Source organism: Oncorhynchus clarkii, chromosome 21 (genome assembly GCF_045791955.1).
Source record: "Oncorhynchus clarkii lewisi isolate Uvic-CL-2024 chromosome 21, UVic_Ocla_1.0, whole genome shotgun sequence".
NCBI lineage: Eukaryota > Metazoa > Chordata > Actinopteri > Salmoniformes > Salmonidae > Oncorhynchus > Oncorhynchus clarkii.
In genome coordinates, this window is record NC_092167.1 from 33,037,434 (window position 1) to 33,049,511 (window position 12,078).

At 44.1% G+C, this 12,078-nt stretch overlaps 1 protein-coding gene across 1 annotated transcript in view; it reads right to left on the bottom strand.

Moving 5' to 3' along the window:
- Positions 1-4,265: 4,265 nt before the first annotated feature.
- Positions 4,266-12,078, bottom strand: part of LOC139379418 (dynein, axonemal, heavy chain 2) — a 220,099-nt gene continuing 212,286 nt past the window's right edge. Inside the window, exons 83-86 of the mRNA XM_071122228.1 lie at positions 6,837-7,013; positions 5,373-5,447; positions 5,040-5,190; positions 4,266-4,461 (exon numbers count right to left, since the gene is read on the bottom strand). Of these exons, the coding sequence (XP_070978329.1) occupies positions 4,307-4,461; positions 5,040-5,190; positions 5,373-5,447; positions 6,837-7,013 (558 nt within the window). The 3' untranslated portion in view covers positions 4,266-4,306. The remainder of the gene's footprint in view (positions 4,462-5,039; positions 5,191-5,372; positions 5,448-6,836; positions 7,014-12,078) is intronic.

Here is a 12,078-nt window from a genome sequence, read left to right on the forward strand (position 1 = left end):
AAAATACAGAAAATCACATTGTAGGATTTTTAATGAATTTATTTGCAAATTATGGTGGAAAATAAGTATTTGGTCGCCTACAAACAAGCAACATTTTTGGCTCTCACAGACATGTAACCTCTTCTTTAAGAGGCTCCTCTGTCCTCCACTCGTTACCTGTATTAATGGCACCTGTTTGAACTTGTTATCAGTATAAAAGACACCTGTCCACAACCTCAAACAGTCACACTCCAAACTCCACTATGGCCAAGACCAAAGAGCTGTCAAAGGACACCAGAAACAAAATTGTAGACCTGCACCAGGCTGGGAAGACTGAATCTGCAATAGGTAAGCAGCTTGGTTTGAAGAAATCAACTGTGGGAGCAATTATTAGGAAATGGAAGACATACAAGACCACTGATAATCTCCCTCGATCTGGGGCTCCACGCAAGATCTCACCCTGTGGGGTCAAAATTATCACAAGAATGGTGAGCAAAAATCCCAGAACCACACGGGGGGACCTAGTGAATGACCTGCAGAGAGCTGGGACCAAAGTAACAAAGCCTACCATCAGTAACACACTACGCCGCCAGGGACTCAAATCCTGCAGTGCCAGATGTGTCCCCCTGCTTAAGCCAGTACATGTCCAGGCCCATCTGAAGTTTGCTAGAGAGCATTTGGATGATCCAGAAGAAGATTGGGAGAATGTCCTATGGTCAGATGAAACCAAAATATAACTTTTTGGTAAAAACTCAACTCGTTGTGTTTGGAGGACAAAGAATGCTGAGTTGCATCCAAAGAACACCATACCTACTGTGAAGCATGGGGGTGGAAACATCATGCTTTGGGGCTGTTTTTCTGCAAAGGGACCAGGACGACTGATCCGTGTAAAGGAAAGAATGAATGGGGCCATGTATCGTGAGATTTTGAGTGAAAACCTCCTTCCATCAGCAAGGGCATTGAAGATGAAACGTGGCTGGGTCTTTCAGCATGACAATGATCCCAAACACACCACCCGGGCAACGAAGGAGTGGCTTTGTAAGAAGCATTTCAAGGTCCTGGAGTGGCCTAGCCAGTCTCCAGAGCTCAACCCCATAGAAAATCTTTGGAGGGAGTTGAAAGTCCGTGTTGCCCAGCAACAGCCCAAAACATCACTGCTCTAGAGGAGATCTGCATGGAGGAATGGGCCAAAATACCAGCAACAGTGTGTGAAAACCTTGTGAAGACTTACAGAAAACGTTTGACCTCTGTCATTGCCAACAAAGGGTATATAAAAGTATTGAGATAAACTTTTGTTATTGACCAAAAACTTATTTTCCACCATAATTTGCAAATAAATTCATTAAAAATCCTACAATGTGATTTTCTGGATTTTTTTCCTTCTCATTTTGTCTGTCATAGTTGAAGTTTACCTATAATGAAAATTACAGGCCTCTCATCTTTTTAAGTGGGAGAACTTGCACAATTGGTGGCTGACTAAATACTTTTTGCCCCACTGTATGTAATGGACATATAATGGATTTCAATGGCAGAAAAATCCCTGCACAGGTAAACAACATTTCACACAGTAACACACAGAGACATTCACATCCAGATGTCATTAAGGAAGATCAAGGAGTTCAAGCACCCAGAGTTCTCATGGCACATTCATTCATACAGTCTGGGAGTGCTCTTTTGGCAATCAGTGGCTTCATCATTATCAAGCATTTTGTCCAAACGCATTCCATGTCTTTGCAACGTGCTACTGCTTAATGATGAGTCTTCACTTAACTTAACATACAGGCATAGAAGGAGTTGGCTCGCCAGACTAATAGCAGCCAAGAAAATGGTTGCCTTACGATACGATGGCAAGCCCCACACACTCTGCCACACCAGCAATGAATTTCCTCATTCCTGGTCATAGCTCAACTTGAATGACCAATCTCTTGAATGCATGGCGCAAAGTCAGACAATGTTAATATGGACTACAACCCTTGGCAGTTTAAAATCACTTATTTGATATACAGTGCCTTCGGAAAGTATTCAGACCCCTTGACCTTTTCCACATTTTGTTACGTTGCAGCCTTATTCTAAAATGTATTCATTTGTTCCCCCCCATCAATCTACACACAATACCCCATAATGACAAAGCAAAAAATAATTTATACAAATAAATAATGAAATATTACATTTACATAAGTATTCCGACCCTTAACTCAGTACTTTGTTGAAGCACTTTTGGCAGCGATTACAGCCTCAAGTCTTCTTGGGTCTGACGCTAAAAGCTTGGCATTCCTGTATTTGGGGTGTTTTTCCCCATTCTTCTCTGCAGATCCTCTCAAGCTCTGTCAAGTTGGATGGGGAGCGTCGCTGCACAGCTATTTTCAGGTTTCTCCAGAGATGTTAGATCGGGTTCAAGTCGGGCTCTGGCTGGGTCACTCAAGCACAATCAGAGGCTTGTCTCGAAGCCACTCCTGCATTGTCTTGGCTGTGTGTCCTGTTGGAAGGTGAACCTTCGCCCCCAGTCGGAGGTCCTGAGCGCTCTGGAGCAGGTTTTCATCAAGGATGTCTCCGTACTTTGCTCCGTTCATCTTTGCCTCGATCCTGACTAGTCTCCCAGTCCCTGCCTCTGAAAAACATCCCCACAGCATGATGCTGCCACCACCATGCTTCACCATAGGGATGGTGCCAGGTTTCCTCCAGACGTGACGCTTGGCATTCAAGCCAAAGAGTTCAATCTTGGTTTCATCAGACCAGATGATCTTGTTTCTCATGGTCAGAGTCCTTTAGGTGCATTTTGGCAAACTCCAAGCGGGCTGTCATGTGCCTTTTATTTGCTGCAGAAATGGTTGTCCTTCTGGAAGGTTCTCCCATCTCCACAGATGAACTCTAGAGCTCTGTCAGAGTGAACATTGGGTTCTTGGTCCCCTCCCCTCCCTGACCAAGACCCTTCTCCCCCGATTTCTCAAATTGGCTGTGTGGCCAGCTCTAGGAAGAGTCTTGGTGTTTCCAAACTTCTTCCATTTAAGAATGATGGAGGCTACTGTGTTCTTGGGGACCTTCAATGCTGCAGAAATTGTTTGGTATCCTTCCCCAGATCTGTGTCTCGACACAATCCTGTCTCGGAGCTCTACGGACAATTCCTTTGACCTCATGGCTTGGTCTTTGCTCTGACATGCACTGTCAACTGTGTAATCTTATATAGACAGGTGTGCGCCTTTCCAAATCATGACCAATCAATTGAATTTACCACAAGTGGACTCCAAGTTGTAGAAACATCTCAAGGATGACCAATGGCCTAGTTAAATAAATGTTAAATAAAATAAATAAAATTGAAACAGGATGCATCTGCGCTCAATTTCAAGTCTCATTAGCAAAGGGTCTGAATACTTATGTAAATAAGGTACTTCTGTTTTGGATTTTTTATAAATTTGCAAAAATGGCTAAAAACCTGTTTTTAGCTTTATCATTATGGAGTATTGTGTGTAGATTACTGAGGTTACATTTAAAAAAATATATACATTTTAGAATAAGCCTGTAACGTAACAAAATGTGGAAAAAGTCAAGGGGTCTGAATACTTTCCCGAAGGCACTGTATGCACTCAGATAAGCAGGTCCTGTAGGTGGGAAGGGAAGTCTGAGATAAATGTGTGTATGTGTAATGTCTGTTGGTTTGGGTTTTTCTGTCCTGTCAACCAAAAAAGTATAAAAACTTTATCACAAAAAAAGGGGTACAAGGTTCTACTGTGGATAATACATCTAGTCTGTCTGTCTGTCTGAATAATTACCAGAGAATAATTACAATGAAGAGATGGTCTATTTATTCAAGTGTGTGTGTGATGTAATGTCTGTGTCCTGTCTCTGTGTGTGTGCGTGTGTGTGCCTTTAATGTATTGTGGAGAGCTCTTTCAGCAGGTTAAAAGGGGTCACAGTGGAAAGAGTGATGTAGTGCTGTATTAGGAAGTGAATCATGAGGAGTTGAAAATAGAGCAATGTGGGAGTCCTTGATACAACCATATCAGTCATACCCCAAAGAGTAAATCAACATTTATTTTATTTGCAAAATCAGTTAATTAATTCATATTTTATTCTAATTATTAAAACATATTAGAATAAAGTACTATCATTTCAGTACATTTTTTGAGGAATTTGAATATATTTAAACAAATAAAACCCTAACATAAATAACAAGAATGATGCAAATTAACATACAAAATATTCAAATGACTATTCAAAAGGAATGTGGTGGAGAATGTTTGTGTTTTACTTAAGATTATTGTATTCATTAATACAGTGTGATTCCGAGATGTGCATGAAGGTTGTGTATACTGTGTGTGTGTGTAGCCACTTAGTTGTCTAGACTCATGAGCAGAGCGGTTCCTCTCTTGATCCAGTGGTCAAAAGGCACAGCTCCAGACTTCAGGTCCACCCCCACCACAAAGGAGGGTCTTCCCCCATCGCCTGAACGCACTGGGAAGTAGTAGCATGGACACAAGTACATACCTAGACACACACACACACACACACACACACACACACACACACACACACACACACAGACATTACATCAGTCACTTGGCAGATACAAAGAGAGAGACACAGAGAGAGAGAGACACACAGAGAGAGAGAAACAGAGAGACAAAGAGACACACAGAGAGAGAGACACAGAGACAGAGAGAGAGAGAGACACACAGAGAGAGAGAGACACACAGAGAGAGAGAGACACACAGAGAGAGAGACACACAGAGAAAGAGAAACAGAGAAAGAGAAACAGAGAGAGAGAGAGAGAAACAGAGAGAGAAAGAGAAACAGAGAGAGAAAGAGAAACAGAGAAAGAGAAACAGAGAGAGAGAGAGAAACAGAGAGAGAGAGAGAGAAACAGAGAGAGAAAGAGAAACAGAGAAAGAGAAACAGAGAGAGAGAGAAACAGAGAGAGAGAGAGAAACAGAGAAAGAGACACAGAGAGAGAGAGAGACACAGAGAGAGAGACACACAGAGAGAGAGACACACACAGAGAGAGAGAGAGACACAGAGAGAGAGAGACACAGAGAGAGAGAGATGTTTTATTTTTGTTGTCTTACTCTTGGCTATCTTCTTGCGGTTCTCAACAGGTTTGAAGTGGATGGTGGGGATGGGGCAGACCAGCTGCATTGGCTTAGCCTCCACTAGACAGGAGTTCTTCTTGTCCCAGCCAGCCCCTTCCAGATACAGCCCCCGGATAAACACCCCGTCCTGAGGAGGGGAGGAAAGAGGGAGGAAGAAGGAGAAAGTTGCATGACTTACAATAGATTAGGGTTTTCTTCTGACCATGCGGTCTGACCAGGAAGAGTATTCCGAGCCCTAAACTAGACACATTGAGGGAAAAGAGTTGTGAAGAAAAGGACACTGATTTATAGTGAAAACGGGTGTCTCACCTTGGGTGGGAAAAGGAGGTTGTTGTCGTCCACTGTCGCAACAATAAACTCCCAGGATAGAGTGTCCACTGACACCTGTGGGTAATACATAAGTGTTAGTCAGATTTTCACTAAGTCTCCCATTGACCTCAACGCATGACGAAGTGAACATTTTACTTTAGAGGTTAACTTGGCAAGGTTGAAGTTCAAGTACTCTTTATTATCCCGACAGCGGTACTGCATATCCTTAGAAAAGTTATTATGTGGGCATAATTATAAACCAAACACGACCCATTCCTGTGCAGCAGTTTACGAGGGTGTGCGGTATAGAGTAGTTTTGGTTAGTTTGTGAACACAGTTTGAACGTTTTCTCAGTCGTTGTGTTTGGTGAGTGTGCAGAGTAAGGGGTCTGTGCTGTGTGTGTGTACGTGTTTGTGTTGGTGTGTGTATAAATAAACAGTACCAGTCCAAAGTTTGGACACACCGACTCATTCAAGGGTTTTTCTTTATTTTTACTATTTTCTACATTGTAGAATAATAGTGAAGACATCAACTATGAAGACGAAGAGTAGGTGAACAGATGATCTCCGCATGTGTGGTTCCCACCGTGAAGCATGAAAGAGGAGGTGTGATGGTGACACTGTCAGTGATTTATTTTGAATTCAAGGCTCACTTAACCTGCATGGCTACCACAGCATTCTGCAGAGATACGCCATCCCATCTGGTTTGCGCTTAGTCGGAGTGTCATTTGTTTTTCAACAAGACAATGACCCAACACACCTCCAGGCTGTGTAAGTGCTATTTCACCAAGAAGGAGGAGAACTCTCCTTCTTGGTGAAATAGCACTTACACAGCCTGGAGGTGTGTTGGGATTGCTGCATCAGATGACCTGGCCTCCACAATCACCTGACCTCAACCCAATTGAGATGCTTTGGGATGAGTTGGACCGCAGAGTGAAGGAAAGCAGCCAACAATTGCTCAGCATATGTTTTTTTATTTTATTCTACAAGGCAAGTCAGTTAAGAACAAATTCTTATTTTCAATGACGGCCTACCAGGGAACAGTGTGTTAACTGCCTTCGTCAGGGGCAGATCGACAGATTTTTACCTTGTCAGCTCGGGGATTCGATCTTGCAACCTTTCGGTTACTAGTCCAACACTCTAACCACTAGTCTACCTGCCTCCATGTCGGAACTCCTTCAAGAGACTGTTGGAAAAGCATTCCAGGTGAAGCTGGTTGAGAGAATGCCAAGAGTGTGCAAAGCTGTCATCAAGGCAAAGGGTGGCTACTTTGAAGAATCTAAAATATATTTAGATCTGTTTAACACTTTTTTGGTTACTACATGATTCCATATGTGTTATTCAATAGTTCTGATGTCTTCACTATTTTTCTACAATGTAGAAAATAGTAAAAATAAAGAAAAACCCTTGAATGAGTAGGTGTGTCCAAACTTTTGACTGGTTCAGTATGTGTGTGTGGCCTCACGCTGTGCTGACGTGCGGACGACTGTAACACAGCGGTGAGGAAGCCAGTGGGAAAGGTGAAGCCAGAGAGCCAGAAGAGGGTAGGGGGGTGGGCCGTCTCTGCCCAGCGGGCAAACTGCTCCACGCGCTGGCACAGGTCCCTGGTCCACGATGCCAGCGGCTTCAAAGACGGGTATGCCTGAGGAGGACGGAGGAGACAAGACACTTCAGACAGGCAAAGAAAGAGACAGAGACACACAGCAACGTCAATAGTATATGCTGTCCTGCTATAGTAACTGTCCCAGCAGCATCATATGAACCTGTAGTGTTCGGTTCCTCTAGGCCTGTACTCAGTGAGTCAGTGTTCTGTTATTGAAGATGTGTTAACCCATCATCCTGCCTGCACATACTACCTCCCAAATGGCACCATATGCCCAATACAGTGCACTACATATGTAGTGCACTAAGGTAGGGAATTAGGGTGCCATTTGGGAAGCAACACTCATTTTCTACTGACTGACCCCCATACACACTGGACTGGAAACACAATCCAACTGTTATTATGTCCTAAGGTTCAATTCTTCATTAAAACAGTGTACAACTCGTTCCAGTAGTCAGTGAGACCGCTGTGGTCTGCCAGAGATTCTACTGCGTGTTGGGGGATGGGGCGGATGAAAAAAGGAGTGTGTGTGTGTCTCTTCAGAGGGGTCATTGAGGGCAGTTTATGTTTATGTGGGTGCGCCCTTGTGTGTGTGTGTGTGTGTGTGTGTGTGGCTGTGTGTGTGGGGGTGTGCGTGTCTGCCTGTGTGTGTGTCTGGTCCACTGGGTCATCAGGTGGACACTTGGTGCCTAAACAAAGTCACAATGCCGTATCTGGGGCTGAGGGGAAGCTGGGGGGGTAATTGCAGTGTAATAAGTAGAGTAAACCTGCTGTCTCTGCTCCAGTTCCCTTCCTAAAGCCCAACCAGCCCAGTGCTGACTATTACAGTACAGCCAGACAAAGAGAGACAGACAGTGGGAGAGACAGAGGGAGAGAGAGAGAGAGAAAAGAAAGAGGGAGAGCGAGAGAGAGGAGAGAGAGAAAAAGAGAGTGCGAGAAAGAGACAGAGAAAGAGGGAGAGAGAGAGAAAGAGAGTGAGAGAGCGAGAGAAAGGGACAGAGAGAGAGGGAAAGAGGCCTGCTCTACCCTGTTACTGGCCCCCTCTTTATGAGAGGAGGACAGGATGGCCATTAATGCTTCAGCTCCAGCTGTGTCTCTCTCTCTCTCAACTCCACTGCCTCATTACTCTACCCTCTATATCTAGTCCCCTACTTCCTTCTGCTTTCCTCACTATTTTTTCCCCTGTCTGTCAAGCTCTCTCTCCCTTCTCTTCCTCTCATTGATTGCCTGTCTCTCTCGCTCTCTTCCCCTTCTCTTTCTCTCATTGATTGCCCCCCTCTCTCTCCCTGTCCCTGCTCCGGGGATGAACAACAACCCCTTCTAGAACACTATTCCCCCTCCTTCTCTTGCTCTCTCTCCTTCCGTCCGTCCGTCTATCCATGTTCCATTCACCCCTGGCAGGCATGGCAGACTGTCATTATATTTCTGCTCCCTCAGACTCATGGCTTTAATTTTGGCCAGGCTGCCTTGCTCGTCCTAGAAAACGTGGATCTGTGTGTGTGTGTGTGTGTGTGTGTGTGCGCATGTGTGAGTATGTGCGTGTCCCTTTCCCCCTCTCCTGCCCAAGGCTCACACACTGACGTTTTCCAGTCCGATCAGATTGCTCCTTTTGACATAGCCGAGATGGCTTCTGACAGCCTCTATGTTCTTCTATAAATCACACTAATACTGGACTGTCCCACTGGGCCCACACTGGTTGAATCAACGTTGTTTCCACGTCATTTCAATGAAATTCCGTTAAACCAACGTGGAATAGACATTGAATTGACGTCTGTGCCCAGTGGGTATGTCCCCACTACCCAGATTGGCCATTCATTTGACCATGGAAGCGTGTTTTGGGGAAAGTATGGTATTAAATGCTACATAAGGGAATGGACCTTATGTACCATCAACAGCTGCTGCTCTGCCTTGATAGTGTCTGTGGGTTGTCTTGTTGTTAGGTATGAGGCTGAATATGTAACGTCATCAATTCAACCTCACTGTGTCTATCAGCAGAACATTCCTCTAAAGTCAAATTGAAATCACATTTTGTTGGTCACGTGCCGAATACAACAGGTGTAGACTGAACAGGGAAATGCTTACTTACGAGCCCCTTCCCAACAACGCAGAGTTAAAAAGTAAGACAAATATTTGCACAATAAAAAAGGAAATAGTAACACAGTAGAAACAATAAGGAGGCTATGTACAAGGAGTACCAGTACTGAGTCAATGTGCGGGGGAACGAGGTAGTTGAGGTAATTGAAGTAATACAGATTCTACATGTGTGTAGGGTTAAAAGTCACTAGGCAATCAGGACATACAGTGCATTCGGAAAGTATTCAGACCCCTTGACTTCTTCCACATTTTGTTATGTTACAGCCTTATTCTAAAATGGATAAAATAAAAACAATTCCTCAGCAATCTACACACAATACCCCATAATGACAAAAAAAATTATGGCGAAAATAGGTTTTAGAAATGTTTGCAAATGTATTAAAGGATTGTGTCGAGGCACAGATCTGAAGAAGTGTACCAAAAAATCTCTGCAGCATTAAAAGGTTCCCAAGAACACAGTGACCTCCATAATTCTTAAATGGAAGAAGTTTGGAACCACCAAGACTTCCTAGAGCTGGCCGCCTGGGAACCCGATGGTCATTCTGACAGAGCTCTAGAGTTCCTCTGTGGAGATGGGAGAACCTTCCAGAAGGACAACCATCTCTGCAGCACTCCACCAATCAGGCCTTTATGGTTGAGTGGCCAGACGGAAGCCACTCCTCAGTAAAAGGCTCATGACAGCCCGCTTGAGGTTTTCCCAAACATAACTAAAGACTCTCAGATCATGATAAACAAGATTCTCTGGTCTGATGAAACCTAGATTGAACTCTTTGGCCTGAATGTCAAGTGTCACATCTGGAGGAAACCTGGCACCATCCCTACGATGAAGCATGGTGGAGTCAGGATCGAGGCAAAGATAAATGGAGCAAAGTACCTGCTCCAGAGCCCACAGGACCTCAGACTGGGGCGACTGTTCACCTTCCAACAAGACAACAACCCTAAGCACACAGCCAAGACAACGCATGAGTGGCTTGGAGACAAGTCTCTGAATGACGACGAGTGGCCCAGCCAGGGGCCTGACTTGAACCCCGATTGAACATCTCTGGCGAGACCTGAAAATAGCTGTGCAGCGACGCTCCCCATCCAACCTGACAGAGCTTGAGAGGATCTGCAGAGAAGAATGGGAGAAACACCCCAAATACAGGTGTGCCAAGCTTGTAGCGTCAGACCCAAGACTTGAGGCTGTAATCGCTGCCAAAGGTGCTTCAACAAAGTACTGAGTAAAGGGTCTGAATACTTATGTAAATGTGGTATTGATTTAAAAAAAAATATATATATATATATATATATATATATATATATATATATATATATAAATTAGCAAAAGAAAATCTAAAAACTTGTTTTTGCTTTGTCATCATGGGGTATTGTGTGTGAATTGATGAGGGGAAAAAACGATTTCATCAATTTTTAGAATAAGGCTGTAACCTAACAAAATGTGGAAAAAGTCAAGGGTCTGAATACTTTCCGAATAGCCTTTAGCTCAGTGCGGATGTTGTCTGTAATCCATGGCTTCTGGTTGGGATATGTACGTATGTATGGTCACTGTGGGGACAACGTCGTCGATGCACTTATTAATGAAGCCGGTGACCGATGTGGTAAACACCTCAATGCCATCAGATGAATCCCAGAACATATGCCAATCTGTGCTAGCGAAAGAGTCCTGTAGCTTAGCATCCGCTTCATCGAACCACTTCTGTATTGAGCTGGCAATTCCTGTTTTGAGTTTTTGCTTGTTAGCAGAAATCAGGAGGATAGAGCTATGGCCCTATTTGCCAAATGGAGGGCGAGAGAGAGATGTGTATGTGTCTCTGTGTGTGTGGTAAAGGTGATCTAGAGTTGTAATTCCTCTATTTGCACAGGTGACATGCTGGTAGAAATGAGGTAAAACGGATTTCAATTTTCCTGCATTAACATTACTGGCCACTAGGAGCGCCGCCTCTGGATGAGCATGGTCTTGTTTGCTTATGGCCCTATACAGCTCGTTGAGTGTGGTCTTAGTGCCAGCATCAGTTTGTGGTGGTAAATAGACAGCTCTGAAAAATACAGATCTCTCGTGGTAAATAGTATGGTCCACAGCTTGTCATGGGGTATTCTAACTTGGGTGAGCAGAACCTCAAGCCTTCCTTAATACTAGAGATCACGTACCAGGTGTTGTTAATAAAGAGACACACACAACCCCCCTGATCTTCCCGGACTCTGCCGTTCTGTCCTGCCGATACATAGAAAAACCAGCTAGATGTATATTATTCATGTCCTTGTTCAGCCATGACTCCGAGAAGCATAGTATATTACAGTTCCTAATGTCCCGAAGGGAGCTCATCCAGTTTATTCTCCAGCAATTGTACATTCGCCAATAGAACAGAGGGTAGAGGTGATTCATTCATTTGCCGCTGTAGTCTCATCAGGGTGCCCGAGCCGGCCTCTACAGTGCCGTCTTCACCTTCGAGTGACAGGGATTAGGGCCTGGTCTGAGGTTAATCAATATGTCATTCACCTCCGACTCATTGAAGTAGAAGTCCTAGTCCAAATCGAGGTTAGTGATGGCTGTTCTGATGTCCAGAAGCTCTTTTCGGTCATAGGAAACGAGAGTTAAGACCAGTGCAAAAAAATACACAAAATAGCACAAGTGGTCAAGAGCCCGTAAAATGGCTGCCATTCCCTCCAGCTAAAAGTGGTTTTCTGAACATGATCTTGATGTACAGATGTGTTGATATCGCTGTGCTCACATAATAGAATGGTGCCTGGTTACATGAATGATGTGTAGATGTTGCAATCACGATAGCACAAGGGCAGATACTAGTGATGTTGCTGCCGCTGGGGCAGTTACTACAGCAGAATCAAATGCCTTGAGATAAATGGTAAATGTGTGTTTTTTGTGTGTGTCTATGACCTGTAACAATCCATGAGTGTGTGTGTGTGTGTGTGGTTATGTACAGTGCCTTGCGAAAGTATTCGGCCCCCTTGAACTTTGCGACCTTTTGCCACATTTCCGGCTTCAAACATAAAG